The sequence below is a fragment of the Phocoena phocoena genome, chromosome 9 (assembly GCF_963924675.1).
Source record: "Phocoena phocoena chromosome 9, mPhoPho1.1, whole genome shotgun sequence".
NCBI classification, from domain to species: domain Eukaryota; kingdom Metazoa; phylum Chordata; class Mammalia; order Artiodactyla; family Phocoenidae; genus Phocoena; species Phocoena phocoena.
Genome location: NC_089227.1, coordinates 23879153 through 23895138, shown reverse-complemented (window position 1 = coordinate 23895138; position 15986 = coordinate 23879153). Strand labels below are relative to the sequence as shown.

Sequence of the window (15986 nt, the reverse complement as noted above, 5' to 3'; positions counted from 1 at the left end):
GTAATGTGTTTTTTAAAGCGAAAAATAAGTTTAAATATTGGCTTTTCCTTTGGGAATCAGTAACTTTTTCCTGGCTGCCTTGTTTAATATTAGCATTATTTTGCTGGAAGATGAAATAATTTCACTTTTAACAAAGACTTCCAGACACAAATGAAATCAAATCCAAATTTTCACATCTAAGAAACAGTCACAGCACCTCCTACTGTTTGCATGACTGTAAAAGTTCAGCTGTGTCTTTTGTGAATAGAGTGCTCTGTCTAGATTGCTGGTTTTGCATGTGTGGTGGGAAGGGGGGGTGTGCTCCTAAAATGTGAAGTGAAATATAACAAACTTGTTATCTTTATTTTAAAGGTATTTTCCCTTGGATATTAACTTGTAAATCTGAAGAAATGGCATTCCAGGCAATTTGGGTCTTGGTTGGAGTATTTGTTTGTTCTACCTGTGTAAAAGGATCATCTCAGCCCCAAGCAAGAGTTTACTTAACATTTGACGGTAAGAAAGTTGATAAACACTCTGAGGACAATGTTATTTGAAGTATTTTTTCTTATCCAGATTCAAAAATTACTAAAGACAGTAAAATATTATTGAGTATTGATTAGCTTTAAAAATATCTAGTGGACAGCTTTTTGGATGACAGCTATTTTAAATTATTGGTTAATAGACAAAAGCCTCTCTTGCATTTGTTTATGAAAATGCTTGAAGTATATTCCGCCCTTTTTGAAGTTTCTTCTGTGTTTGCATGCACACGTATGAGGAGATGGTGAAGAACTCAAAGCCTAAGGCCTTTGATCTTAGTAGTCACTTGGCTTTGTTGAGGAACACCCCTTAACTGCTAATCCTCATCAGCAGAAAGAGCTATGCAGGTTTAATTATTACAATTTTTTATAATACATATTGGGCCTTAGGCTCAAAACTGGTCTCTCCATACATTGTTCTACTGATGTTTCTTCTATTTCCATGAGGAGTTCCTGAGGTTGGCAAAGTCTCCTAATTAATTGAAAAGGACCTAAAAGAATAGTCGGAAATATTGCAATATTTTGATTGCTGTTGTATGCAGATGTTCTCTTCAGAAGCTTAGGGAAACGAGTGTGATTTCAAATTTTCACAAACATGAAAGGCTTATGGTCCTCTGAGGGTATGGTTTGCCAAATGTGCGCATGAGCTTTAATGTATATAGTTCAAATGACTTGTAGATGGATGATTTTGGTCAGTCACGTAACGCATACTAATTGGACAGATGGAATAAGAAATGGATCAGAGGGCATCCCTGGTGGAGCAGTGTTTGAGAGTCCGCCTGCCGATGCAGGTAACATGGGTTCGTGCCCTGGTCCGGGAAGATCCCACATGCCGTGGAGTGGCTGGGCCCGTGAGCCATGGCCGCTGAGCCTGCGCGTCATCCGGAGCCTGTGCTCCACCAACAGGAGAGACCATAACAGTGAGAGGCCCGCGTACCGCAAAAAAAAAAAAAAAAGAAAGAAAGAAAGAAAGAAATGGATCAGGCAGGAAGATCATCCTGCCAGTCAGGTCATTTATATTTTTATTACTTCTTTCAGCTCTGTCTCTGCATAAACCTCAGTGTCACTGGGCATATTTTCATTCATTTGAGAAATAGTATACTCTCAAGCCTTATGTAGCAGGATGTCTTTGAAACTCTATCTTGAATGTCAAACAGCAGTATGACTGACACTTATCACTCAAATGGCTATCCTTTTCTCTTTCTTTCTTAAATCACCAAGTGCTTTCCCCAAGGTCATCATAAGCACTGAAGGGGCCTTATTTAGAACTTAGAGTGTGTGAGCTTCTACTTGATTCCTTAGCTTCTGAGTTAGGCATTCCCCTCAAAAACCCATGGCTATCCAGTTAAGTTGGGAAGAAAGGAAAAACAGACCTTTGAAGTATCTTTTTTTTTTTTTAATTACTAACAAATCTTGCAGTCTGCCAACACCTCTTCTCCTAAGTTGAGAACTATGAATTACTTAATCAAATAAAAAAGAAAGGCATTAAGGAACAGTACAATTTCTCCCCAGTTTTCTGTATTTCTCTCAGCATATAGGAAGATGGAGTGGTCTCATAGACGAGGTATCTAAACTTGCTCTCTCTATTACTTTGAAACTAATCAAACTTCTTTGAACTGAAACTTAAACCAAAATATGTAAACATTAACAACAAATGTGTCAGTAGAGATAATTCATTAGGTCTGTGTTTGAAAAGACAATTACAATTTACCTTTTACAGAGGAAATTAATACAATCTTTTAAAACCAAACTTCAATACCATGTAGGACAGTGACTGCTATTTACAAAGTGACTAGAAATTATGATGGGCTTTTTAAAATTCTGCATATCTAAAATTTTAAATGCTCTTAATCTCAAAATAGATTCTTATAGAATAATACTTTAATTTATAACATATGCAGAATATAGCATGATTAGATAAGCTAATGATCTGAGAGTCTTATAATTCCTATTTTATTTTTCCCAAGAGTCTTACTAGGAAATAATTAGAGAGATAGAATTCACTTAATTTGAATACTGTTTTAAAGAGATATATCAACAAGCATAATGAAATGCCACGGTTTCTAAATTAATACCAAAAAAACTCCAAAAATGAACTGTATAATAGACAAAGTATCATTGGAAAAGTACCTTGAGCAAAACCAATTGTTAAAATGTATATATTTTAATCATTAATTCATATTAATTTTCTTAAGAGATTTGACAGTGAACCTGCTTGAGATCCTGTTCCAAATTTCTTATCACTTAAAGTGTCTCTTTGATCTTATTATGACTTCTCTGAGTATCGCACTGAATAGGTTACTAAATTTCTTACAAAATGGTTTAGTCTTAACATCAAAATATAGAACTTTGTACAAGGTTGACATATATATGAATATATGTTAATTTAAATATATACAGATATATACTTTCATTTATTTCATAATGAAAATTTTCTGAGTGACACATTAGAAGAATCCTCCCAGTCTTGTCTTACTGTCCAATTAAGAATCACAGTCAATTTAAAGGTGGGTGAAATAAGAGATCTCTTCTCCTATCCAAATTCCATCCCTTCTTGTGGTGGTGATAACATTTGGGAAACAATGATTTACAGATTTGCCTTCCCTATTCATCTAGTGCAAGGTCAACCAGATGGTCATCACTACTATGGGAGAATGTACTTCAGGTGTTATTAATTAGTTACATTTGTGCTAGATAAATCTTGCATGTTAAAAGAACAGTGACTTGGGCTTCCCTGGTGGCGCAGTGGTTGAGGGTCCGCCTGTCGATGCAGGGGACACGGGTTCGTGCCCCGGGCTGGGAAGATCCCACTTGCCACGGAGCGGCTGGGCCCATGAGCCATGGCCACTGAGCCTGCGCGTCCAGAGCCTGTGCTCTGCAACGGGCGAGGCCACAACAGTAAGAGGCCCACGTACCGCAACAAAAAATAAAAAAAGAACTGTGACTCCTATTAGATATTGCATTTCATAATTTTTATAATTCTTATTTTTTGCCATATACCTTTTCAAATGAATAAAACGGTCATGCAAATTATTTTTGTTTGAGTTGAATTTTTCTTGAAAAAAATTCCAATTGTTTGACAAATTCACATTTCATAACATTATTGTATATTTTTTTTCCAGAAAATCTTTAAGATCAATAAGGGTCATAAGGAAAGGCGAGGCTATGTATATAAATAGACAAAACTTGTTTTGCTTGCTAATATACAAGGGAAATAATTGTTGAAAAGATTCTGCTTTATCAAGAAGAAATTTTAGCATGTAATCTTTTACAAAATCAGGAATAAATACTCCATAATTTGACAGAAGATATCAGTTGCATGTAATTTTAAGAAAAGGTGCTGAGCTTCAGAAAAATGGAAATATTGTCTATATTTGAATAGATATGAAATCTGATGACTACTTTAAATGTGTTAAATATTGTTTCTATTTAAAAATGAGATATTCTTTTCTCTTTTGTTTACATTTTTATTGAGATATAATTGACATATAACATTGTATTAGTTTTAGGTGTACAACATAATGATGCGGTATTTGTATGCACAGCAGAATGGTTACTGCAACAGGTTGTTACCATATGTCATTGTAGAAAGTTCCAAAAATTATTTTTCTTGTGATGAGAAGTTTAAGATTTGCTTTCTTAGCAACTTTCAAATACAGTACTATTAATTGTAGTCACCATGCTATATATTATATCCCCATAACGTATTTATTTTATACCCAGAAGTTTATATCTTTTGACCCCTTCACCAATTTTGCCCACCCTCCACACCCTGCCTCTGGAACCACCAATCTGTACTCTGTATCTAAGGCTTGGACTTTTTTTTTTTAAGATACCATATATAAATTAGATCATACAGTTTTTGTCTTTGTCTGACTTATTTCACTTAGCATAATGCCCTCAAGGACCATCCATGTTGTTGCAAATAGCAAGATTTCATTCTTTTTTGTGGGCGAATAATATTCCATTGTATATGCATACCATATCTTCTTTATCCATTCATTCATTGACGGAAGCTTAGGTTGTTTCCATATCTTGGCTACTTTAAATAATGCTGCAATGAACTTGGGTGTTCATATATCTTTTTTTTTTTAATTTATTTTATTTTATTTATTTTTTATTTTTGGCTACGTTGTGTCTTTGTTGCTGAGCACAGGCTTTCTCTAGTTGGGTGAGCGGGGGCTACTCTTCATTGCAGTGCGCGGGCCTCTCGTTGCGGTGGCCCCTCCTGTGGAGCACGGGCTCTAAGGTGCGAGGGCTCAGTAGTTGTGGCGCATGGCTTATTTGCTCCGCGGCATGTGGGATCCTCCCAGACCAGGGCTCGAACCTGTGTACCCCGCATTGGCAGGCGGATTCTTAGCCACTGTGCCATCAGGGAAGTCCCATATATCTTTTGAGTTAGGGTTTTCATTCTCTTTGGATAAATACCTAGAAGTGGAATTACTGAATCATATGGTAATTCTATTTTCAGTTTTTTGAGGAACCTCCCCACTGTTTTCTATAGTTGCTGCAGCAATTTACATTCCCACCAACAGTGCACAAGGGTTCCCTTTTCTTCACAATCTCACCAACACTTATTTCTTGTCTTTTTGTTGGTAGCCATTCTGACAGGTGTGGTCTAAGGTGAGCTATCTCATTGTGATTTTGATTTGCATTTCCCTGAAGATGAGTGATGTGGAGTATCTTTTCATGTGCCCCTTGGCCATTTGTATGACTCTTTGGAAAATGTTTATTCATATCTTCTGCCCATTTTTTAGTCAAATTATTTGTAATTTTGCTATTGAGTTGTATGAGGCCTTTATATATTGTGGGTAATACCCCTTATTGTATATATAATATGTTTTGCAAATATATTCTCCCATTCAGAAGGTTGCCTTTTTATTTTGTTGGTGGGTTCCTTTGCTGTGCAGCAGCTTTTTACTTTGATATAGTTCTATTTGTTGATATTTGCTTTTGTTGCCTTTGCTTTTGGAGTCAGACCCAAAAAATCGTCACCAAGACTGATGTCAAGGAACTTATTTCCTGTGTTGTCTTCTAAGAGTTTTTTGTTTCTGGTCTTACTTTTAAATCTTTAATCCATTTGGAGTACATTTTTGTGTATGCTATAAAATAATAGTCTGGATTTTTTTTTTTTTTTTTTTGCATTGGGCTGTCCAGTTTTTCCAACACCATTTATTGAGGAGGCTGTCCTTTCCCCATTGTATATTGTTAGCTTATTTGTTGTAAATGATTGACTGTGTATGCTTGAGTTTATTTCTGGGCTCTGTGTTCTGTTACATTTACCTATGTGTCTGTTTTTATGCCAATACCATACATTTTTGATTACTACAACTTTGTAATATAGTTTGAAATCAGGGTGCATGATATCCCAGCCTTATTCACCTTTCTCAAGATTTCTTGGCTATTCAGGGTCTTTTGTGGTTCCATACAAATTTTGGAATTGTTTGTTCAATTTCCGTGAAAGATGTCATTGGAATTTTGATAGGGACTGCATTGAATCTGTATATTGCTTTGGGTAATATGGACATTTTAACTGTATTAATTCTTCCAATGCATAGGCACAGAATGTCTTTTCATTTCCATGTTTCTTCTTCAGTTTCTTTCAGTATATAGTTTTCAGTGTACAGGTCTTTCACCTCTTTGGTTAAATTTATTCCTAGGTATTTACTCTCTTTTTCCTTTTAAATAAACTTTACTCTTAGAAGAGTTTTAGATTTACAGAAAAATTAAGAAGGTAGTACAGGTAGCTTCCATATACCCTACACCTAGTTTCTTCTCTTGCTAACATCTTATATTAATATGGTACATTGGTTACAATTAATAGACCAATATTTATATATTACTATTAAATAAAGTCCATTTTTTAAGATTTCCTTAGTTTTTTTTTTTTTTTTTTTTGCTGTACACGGGCCTCTCACTGTTGTGGCCTCTCCTATTGCGGAGCACAGGCTCCAGACGCGCAGGCTCAGCGGCCGTGGCTCACGGGCCCAGCCGCTCCACGGCATGTGGGATCCTCCCGGACAGGGGCACAAACCCGTGTCCCCTGCATCGGCAGGCGGACTCTCAACCACTGCGCCACCAGGGAAGCCCCCTTAGTTTTCACCTAACGTCCTTTTTCTGTTCCAGGATCCCATCCAGGATAGCACATTACATTTAGTCATCCTGCCTTACTCAGCTCCTCTCATACCTGCTTTTCAAAGCAAAACAAAGAGAAGCTCCTCCATGGTTCCTGTGGTAAATTAGTCTCTCCTGCTTCTGTCTTTGGTCTTGGGCCATGCACAACTAAAAGTTTAATATTTAAGGCATTCTTCCTGACGCTGGTTTTTGTAAGAGCAGAAAATAATATCCTAATTTTATCCTAACACTCAAAAATTCATAGCACCAGTGTAGGTGTTGAATACATACTTCACTGAGTTTATCTAGTGATCCAGTGAGGTAGTGTGTATGGAGTCTTCCAAAGCCGCAGTCTGTGTTTTCATTGATGATAGAAGTGGGGATGCTCCCTTGCTGTCTTGGTCCTCCAAATTTCTTTACAAGTATGAGTGGCTATGCGACTCAAGTTTAGTCAATGTGATGTAAGACAAAGATACTAGGTAAGGTTTATATAATGCACAAGCTCACCGGCATTCATTTGGCCCTTTATCCTTTGCCCTAATCCATGATTCCTATCTGGAATATCAAAAATGGTTTTGATTAATAGAAATAAAGTATTTTATTCTTTCTGATGCAACTATAAAGGGGGAATTGTTTTCTTAATTTCTCTTTCTAATAGTTCATTGTTAGTGTATAGAAATGCATCCAAATTTTGAATATTGATTTTGTACCCTGAAAATTTACTGAGTTTATTCATTTTAAAAGTTTTTTTGTGAAGTCTTATGAATTTGTATATATATAATCATGTTGTCCACAAATAGTGACAGTATTACTTCTTCCTTTCCAATTTGGATGTCTTGTATTTCTTTTTCTTTCCTAATTGCACCGGCTAGGACTTCCAATATTATGTTGAATAGAAGTGGCAAGAGTGGGCATCCTTGTCTTGTTCCTAATCTTAGAGGAAAAGCTTTCAGCTTTTCACCATTGAATATGAGGTTACCTGTGGGTTTGTCATACAGGGTCCTTATTATGTTGAAGCATGTTCCCTCTATACCCCCTTTGTTGAGTTTTTATTGTGAATGAAAGTTGAATTTTGTCAAATGCTTTTCCTGCATTTATTTGAGACAATCGTGATTTTTCTCCTTCATTTCGTTAATGTGGTATGTTATGTTGATTAATTTGCAGATGTTGAACCATCCTTATATCCCTAGAATAAATCCCACTTGATCATGGTGTATGCTCTTTTTAGTGTATTGTTGAATTGTGTTTGCTAATATTTTGTTGAGGATCTTTGCACCTATGCTTATCTGCGATATTGGCCTGTAATTTGTGTGTGTGTGTTTGGTGTCCTTTACTGGCTTTGGTATCAGGGTAATGCTGGCCTCATAAAATGAGTTTGGAAGCATTCCCTCCTCTTCAATTTTTTGCAAGAGTTTTAAGAAGGATAGGGCTTCCCTGGTGGTACAGTGGTTGAGTCCGCCTGCTGATACAGGGGACACGGGTTTGTGCCCTGGTCTGGGAAGATCCCACATGCTGTGGAGTGGCTGGGCCCGTGAGCCATGGCCACTGAGCCTGCGCATCCAGAGCCTGTGCTCCACAACAGGAGAGGCCACAACAGTGAGAGGCCCGTATACTGAAAAAGAGTTTTAAGAAGGATAGATATTAAATCTTCTTTGAGTGTTTGGTAGAATTCACCAGAGAAGCCATCTGGTCCTAGACTTTTGTTTGTTGGGACATTTTCAATTACTGATTCAATCTCTTTATTAGTAATTGGTCTATTCAGATTTTCTATTTCCTCATCATTGAATCTTGGCTGATCGTATGCTTCTAGAAATTTATCCACTTCTTCTGGGTTGTCAAATTTCTTGGTGTTTAATTGTTCATGGTTGTCTTTTATGGTTCCTTGTATTTCTGTAAAGTCTCCTTTTTCGTTTCTGATTTTATTTATTTGAACCCTCTCTCTTTTTCTCTTTGGTGCATCAGAAAAATTTTGTTTATCTTTTCAAAGAACCAGATCTTAGTTTCATTAATCTTTTCTGTTGTCTTTTAGTCTCTGTTTAATTTATTTCCACACTGATCTTTATTATTTCCTCCCTTCTACTAATTTGGGCTTCATTTATTCTTCTTTTTCTAGTCCATTTAAATGTAAAGTTAGATGGTTTATTTGATATTTTCTTGTTTCTTGAGGTAGGCCTGTATCACTATGATTCCCTCTTACAACTGTTTTTGCTCTATCCCATAGATTTTGGTGTGTTGTATTTCTTGTATTTCCACTTTCATGTGTCCCAAGTTATTTTTTGATTTCTCTTTTGATTTCTTCATTGACCCATTGGTTGTTCAGTAGCATGTTGTTTAATCTCCACATATTTGTGGGGTTTTTCTCCTTTTTTTTCTTGTAATTGATTTCTAGTTTTATACTATTATAATCAGAAAAGATGCTTGAATTGACTTCAGTCTTCTTAAATTCATTGAGACTTGTTTTATGACCTAACATATGATCTATCCTGGAAAATATTCCATGTGCACTTGAGAAGAATGTGTATTCTGCTGCTTTTGGATGGAATGTTCTGTATACATCTGTTAAATTTTTCTGGTCTAATGTGTTATTTAAGACTGATGTTCTGTTAATTTTCTGTCTGGATGATCTATTCATTGATCTTAGTGGGGTACTAAAGTCCCCTGCTATTATTATACTGCTGTCATTTTCTCCCTTTAGGTCTGTTAATATTTGCTTTATATATTGAGGTACTCTTATTTTGGGTGCATAAATATTTACAAATGTTATATCTTCTTGTTGGTTTAACCCCTTTATCATTATGTAATGACCATCTTTGGTTTTTTTTTTTACATTATTCGTTTTAAAGTCTATTTTGTCTGACATAAGTATAGCTACCCCATCTTTCTTTTGGTTTTGTTTGCATAAAACATCTTTTTTCATCCCTTAACATTTAGTCTATGTATGTCCTTATGTCTGAAGTGAGTCTCTTGTAAGAAGCATGTAGATGGGCCTTGTTTTTTAATCCATTCAGCCATTCTGTCTTTTGATTGTAGAATTTATTCCCTTTACATTTAAAGTAATGTTTAATAGATATGTACAAATTTGCTAATTGTTTTTTGGGGCTGTTTTGTAGTTCTTCTCTGCTCCTTTCATCTTCTCTTACTCTCTTCCCTTGTGTTTCTTTTTTTGTTTGTTTGTTGTTGTTGTTGTTGTTGTTTTTTGAGGTACGTGAGCCTCTCACTGCTGTGGCCTCTCCCGTTGCGGAGCACAGGCTCCGCACGCGCAGGCTCAGTGGCCATGGCTCACGGGCCCAGCCGCTCCGTGGCACACAGGATCCTCCCGGACTGGGACACAAACCCGTGTCCCCTGCATCAGCAGGCGGACTCTCAACCACTGTGCCACCAGGGAAGCCCCTTCCCTTGTGTTTTGATGACTTTCTTTAGTGTTATGCTTAGATTTTTTTCTCATCTTTTGTGTATCTACTATAGGTTTTTGCTTTGTGGTTACCATGAGGTTCACATATAACAGCTTATATACATAACAGTCTACTCTAAGTTGAAAACAAGTTAAATTTGAATGCATTCTAGAACTGTATACTTTTACTCCCCCGACCACCTTTTATGTTTTTGATTTCACATTTTACATCTTTTTAGTTTATGTATCCCTTAACTAATTATAGTTATAGTTATTTTTACTACTTTTGTCTTTTAACCTTCACACTAGCTTCATAAATGATTAATCCACTACCTTTACTATATAGTTACCTTAACCAGTGAGATTTTTATATTCATATGTTTTCTTGTTACTAATTGGTACCACTTCCTTTCAGCTTAAAAAAGTCCCTTTAACTTTTCATGTAAGGCCAGTTTACTGATTATGAACTCCTTTAGCTTTTTCTTGCCTGGAAAACTTTATCTCTCCTTCAATTCAGGATGATAACCTTGTGGCGTAGAGTATTTTTGGTTGGAAGGTTTTCCTTTCAGCACCTTGGATATATCATGCTATTCCCTCTGTTCTGCCAAGTTTCTGCTGAAAATTCTGCTGATAGTCTAATGGGTGTTTCCTTCTATGTAACAAGTTGTTTTTTGTCTCTTGCTGTTTTTAACATTCTTTCTCAATCTTTAAATTGTGACAGTGTATTATGATGTGTCTTGGTGTGGATCTCTTTGGGTTCTTCTTATTTGGAACTTTCTGGGATTCCTGGATCTGGATTCTGTTTCCTTTCCCAGGTTAGGGAAGTTTTCAGCCATTATTTCTTCAAATAAATCTTCTGTCTTTTTTCTCTTCTCCTTCTGGGACCCCTGTAAGGCAAATGCTGTTTCTCTTTATGTTGTCATAGAGGTCCTGTAAACTATCTTAACTTTTTAAAATTCTTTTTTTCTTTTGCTGCCCTCTTTGTGTGAATTTCCACTGCCCTGTCTTCCAGATTACCAATTCTTTCTTCTGTTTCATCTAGTCTGCTGTTGAACCCCTCTAGTGTATTTTTCAGTTCCATTATTGTATTCTTCAATTCTGAGACTTCTGTTTGGTACTTTATTATCTCTTCTGTATTTGTTCAAGTTCTCACTGTGTTCATCCAGTCTTCTCCCAAATTCAATGAAAATCTTTATGACTAGTACTTTAAACTGTTTATCAGACAAATTACTTGTCTTCATTTAATTCAGATTTTTTCTGAGGTTTTATTTTGTTCTTTGTTTGGAACATATTCTTGTTTCCTCATTTTGCTTGACTCTCTGTATTTGTGTCTATGTATTAGATGAAACAGCTACCTCTCTCAGTCTCAAAGGAGTGGTCTTATGTAGGAGATGAACCTTGTTGTTCAACCTTGCAGTAACTCTTGCGTGTCTCTCAAACCCCTGTGATTGTCTAAGCAGCCTGATTTATTTTTGGTATGTCACAGATGTTGAGGGTGTACCAAGCCCCATCAGTGTTCCATAGGGAGGGATCTCAGAGAGCACCTAGTTTCAGGCTGATTGGAAAGAATACCCTCAGGTAGCAGCTTTTAAAGTATGCAAATATATACAGCTCTGTGGGACCACAAATGTAAGCCCTGCTGTCTTCCAGATCAGGTGATGTGGAGGTGTCGCCTGGATGACAGTTGCAAAACTCAGGGCTCCAGATGAGTGTATAAACTCCTTTCTGGGAGGCACCAGTGAGCTGTAGTGAGGCCGAGGGAGGAGAATACAATGATGGCATTCCCTGTCCTACATTCCCTAAGAGCACTTCCATAGCTTCTAGATGTGTGGCAAACCTTAAGTTTCCCCCTCAGGTTGAAGCTCAAGAAAATAGGCCTTTTTTCACAGAAAGACTGGGGTTGTGTTTCATTCTGCTGTCTGTTTAATGCCCTGGGTGTGGTAGCCTTCCAAGAACTGACTCTCTGATTGTTTCAGTCCTGTAGGGCCCAGAAACGAAAGCTCCCCTGGCCACCAGAGGCAGGTGATCAGGGTGCATCTCCTGTGTGGACTGTGCACACCTGCTGGCATTAGCGAGGCAGCAGGAGAACTCAGGGTCATGATGCATCTGCAGATGTTATCTTTAGAGATGGAGCAGAAGAGTTCAGTAATGCAACTTCCAGCTTTAGAAGGCAGCAGGAGAACACAGGGCAGGTCATGAATGCCAGAGATTTAGCAGAGCAGCAGGAAAGTGCTGTGACAGTATGTGCCTGGTGGTACTAGCCAGGTAGAGGGGAGAACACAAAAAATGTCACCCACTAACACCTCCATCCCCAGAGAGAGTCCTAAAAGGCCACTACCCCTCCAGCAGATGCTTTAAGATTAGCAAATGAATTTCCTTCACATATAGACTAGGAGGTTTTCAAACTGCTACTTTTGTGCTGAGTCCCAAGGCGAGTTGTCTGTATGTAAAAGCCCTTTAATAGCAGAATCTCACTTCCCAGGAGCCTTTTGGGTCTCCTGTACATAAGCCCCTTTGTTTTCAAAACCAGACATTATGAGGCCTCATGTCTCCTGTGCAAGTCCCAAGGGTTGGGGTGCTTGATATGGAGCACAAACCATTCACTCCTCAAGGAGAAGCTCTATATTTGTGAGATCCCTCCTAATTGTGGGTTGCTGTGCCAGAGGTGGATTTTTTGGCAAAGAAGCACTAATTCAGTCATGTGGATGTTTTGGTTTTGTTAGTACAAGCCTCTAAGTTATCAGACCTTATTTTTTTAAGTAATCCTGATAAATACTGGATTATCATTTTTGTTTATGTTTTTAGATCTAGAAAGATAATATTCTGAAATAAAGAAGTAGGATAAGACTAAGGTGCACTCAATAAAACACAAGCTTCAAAAAGCCTGAATATCATTTTACTGAATAGACAGCTGTCTGGCTCCACTTCAAGTTTTCTTTTTAGAGTTTCTAAAAAACTCTTATGAGTTATCAAGATAACCATGGACATATTTTAAATTGCTTTATAAAGCTATGAATGCTCAAAAATAAATTCATTGATAGTTAAATGCATGGCAGAAAAGTCAATTATTTGTGACTGCTAGTAATTCCTTGCTATGTTCAGTAAAGACTTTCTACTACTAAACTGTTCCTCACCCCATTTAAGCCTGTGACTAATTACCTAAAACTCAAAAGAAAAAAACAATTAAAAGATTAAAACTCCATAAAGATTTTTGCTATTTGGATACATAGCTAATATTGGCCAATTTTCCAGCCCAAAGTTGAGTTTTACATTTACATTTACATATGCATGACAGTGGTTTAAAAACATTAAAATGTCAGTGTGAGTTGTATCGGGGAAAAAAGTGTATTCAGTGTAGAGACTAGGGTTGCATAAGATTATAAGCTCTTTCAGTTATTTACTTTGTGATTCTTTTTGCCTTCTTTTAGTGCTGAATTTTAATTAATAAAGCTGTCAAAGTCTCCAGGTCATTGATAGTATACAAATGAAAGATGATGGAATTTTACAAAACTTCTTTTATCTTTTAATATCTGCCTCATTTGACAGAAAGCTTAGTTAATTAAACAATAAATGAAAGGACCCCTGTGAACTAGTAGGCTGAATCCAAAAGCTGATAAATTGTTATTGGACAATAAACTCAAAACAATAAATTGCCTCTTTATGAACTCTGGTAGCATTAACATTGCAAGGTACATTTGTTGAAAACAGTTTGTCTACTGGTTGCCCAAGAGATAAAAATAAAGCCTTGATTACTCCATTAATCTTGGAGAATGCTCACTCTGGTTGTATTGAATCTTCTGAAATACTTAGTTCTTGGGAAAACTTGTGTTACTACAATTTCCTTTAATTTCCCTGCCAGTGGTCTCAGTTAAATGTCAATTAAACATCTTAAATAACACCTGCATGTTTTAATAAACCTAACTCAACAAGGGGTGCTGTGTGAATAAGAAGCTCTTTGCATTCTTCCCCTGTGAGAGAGTCACTGAACCCAGGAAGGGATTGATGAATGCAAGTGAGAGTTGGATGTTACCTAAAGCATAAAGAATCTTTAGAGTAGCACTAAATTTGTGGTGTAAAGAGCAAGTTAAAACAGTTGTAAAATACTGTAGGAATAGAAAATGAGAAGAAATTGCCAAAAAATTCATATGTCTATTTTGCCGTAAGGTATATATTGACATGGGACTCCAGTAGTCAAAATAAGACAAAATCTGTTTCATAGCCTTGAATTGGAGGAGAGAAGTTTTAAGTATAGCACAGAATGTCTCTTGGGAAATATTAGGACAGAAATGTATTACAGTGATATGCTGTGGATCTCTTTTTAAATGATTTTTAGAAAAAAAGTTGGAAACATATTTTCCTGTCATAAAAAAGTAATTCTTGTTCTAGGTGAGTTTTCTCAGAATCCAATAAGCTTAATTCTGTTGCCAAAAGATGATGTTGTGGTGTTAAGCCATTCCTAGAGGTACAAGGTTCCTGCAGTTGGGAACAAAGAGGGATGCTTCAGTAATCTGAAATCAGGAGAGCGAGCTTATATGCTCTGTTAATTTAGTCAACCAACTATAGCAATTCCATGAAAAAATGCATCATATTCCATGATTATCCATAGATACATGTGAATATTTATGATTGAACTGTCAAATGAAGGTGGCTCAAGTGATGCTTGATAGATTATTTTAAATCCATTTTACATGTTGATCAAATATGTGGATATGTTTTTCACAAGTGTGGATAATAGGATACGTTACATAGACTTTCTTTGCAGTTTTGATTTAGAAAAATATACCTAGAACTAAATATATGCATTTTTCCATCCTTCATAGATGTGTGCTACAATTTTGTCTTCTGTGTTTCTAAAATATTTTGATAATTTATTTGTATTCATTATAATAATAATCACTAACGTTAATGTTGCCTTTGTGCCAGGCACTATTCTAAATAATTCACATTATCTCATTTTATTCTCTAACAACACTGTGAATTAGGCACTATTTTCATCCTCATAAAATGGAGGTACAGAGAAAGTAACTTACCTGAGGTCACAGGAATGGAAAGGGACATGATAAAACACAAGCAGTCAGAGTCCAGAGCCAGAGCCATTTCTGCAGATGCTGCTAGAATTAGTTTTAAGGTCCACAAAAATCACAATTAAAATAAAAAGCCATTTTCTGAGGAAGTCACACTATAACTCGCTTTATCATGTTAAGGGTGTCAGTATATTTTTGTTCTTCTCTTGGAACAGCAAGCCTTCCTGAAAATAAAGGAAATAAAACTCATTCTGTACACCATTCCTAATTCCCTCTTCAATTTCAGTTTCATCAAGGTAAGGATGAGGGAATCACCCTCTGGAACAAGTTTATTTTGTTGCTGTAGGTGAGGTCTCCTTTTGTGGCTGTGAGAGCAAATCTGAGCTCAGACAAAGGATAACTATAGAAAAATTTATTATTCACTCTCCTTACTTCACTATACAGATTTATCAGGGTGTGTCCCCCTAAGTTCAATATAGCCTATACTTTCTTTTAAAGAAAAAAAAAATTCAGGTGCTCTTTTTTATGGATACCATTGCAGCGTCAACTAACTATAGCACTGAGACACACTCAGTTTTTTCAATTTCCAAATATCTCTTATAAAATGAGGTTAAAAAAAATCCAGTCATTTTTATTTTAGTTCCATTACTGTCAAAAAATAAAAGTATTCATAAAGAGAGCTGCAGGCTTTGGGCAAACTCCAGGACTCTTTTGCCTTCTGCATTTCCATTTATGTGTTACTGAGAACCTCTGCTGTTAATGAAAACGGTTAAAAGCAAGGAACAGAAAGGTTAGACATTTTCTAAGGCAGAGTATGAGTTGGCAAGAAGGGCATATAAAAGGCAGAGCTGAGTGCTGAGCCATGTGCTATTTTAGGGCAGCACTAGCCATGAAACAATGTGCTGAGCTGTAAAAGATGGCAAGTACATTCTACATTTCCAA

General features: G+C 36.5%; 1 protein-coding gene across 1 annotated transcript in view; it reads left to right on the top strand.

Annotated features, from left to right (window-relative positions):
* The first annotated feature begins 353 nt into the window (after positions 1-353).
* Positions 354-15986, top strand: part of SEMA3C (semaphorin 3C) — a 179697-nt gene continuing 164064 nt past the window's right edge. The window contains exon 1 of the mRNA XM_065883655.1: positions 354-492. Within this exon, the coding sequence (XP_065739727.1) occupies positions 390-492 (103 nt within the window). The 5' untranslated portion in view covers positions 354-389. The remainder of the gene's footprint in view (positions 493-15986) is intronic.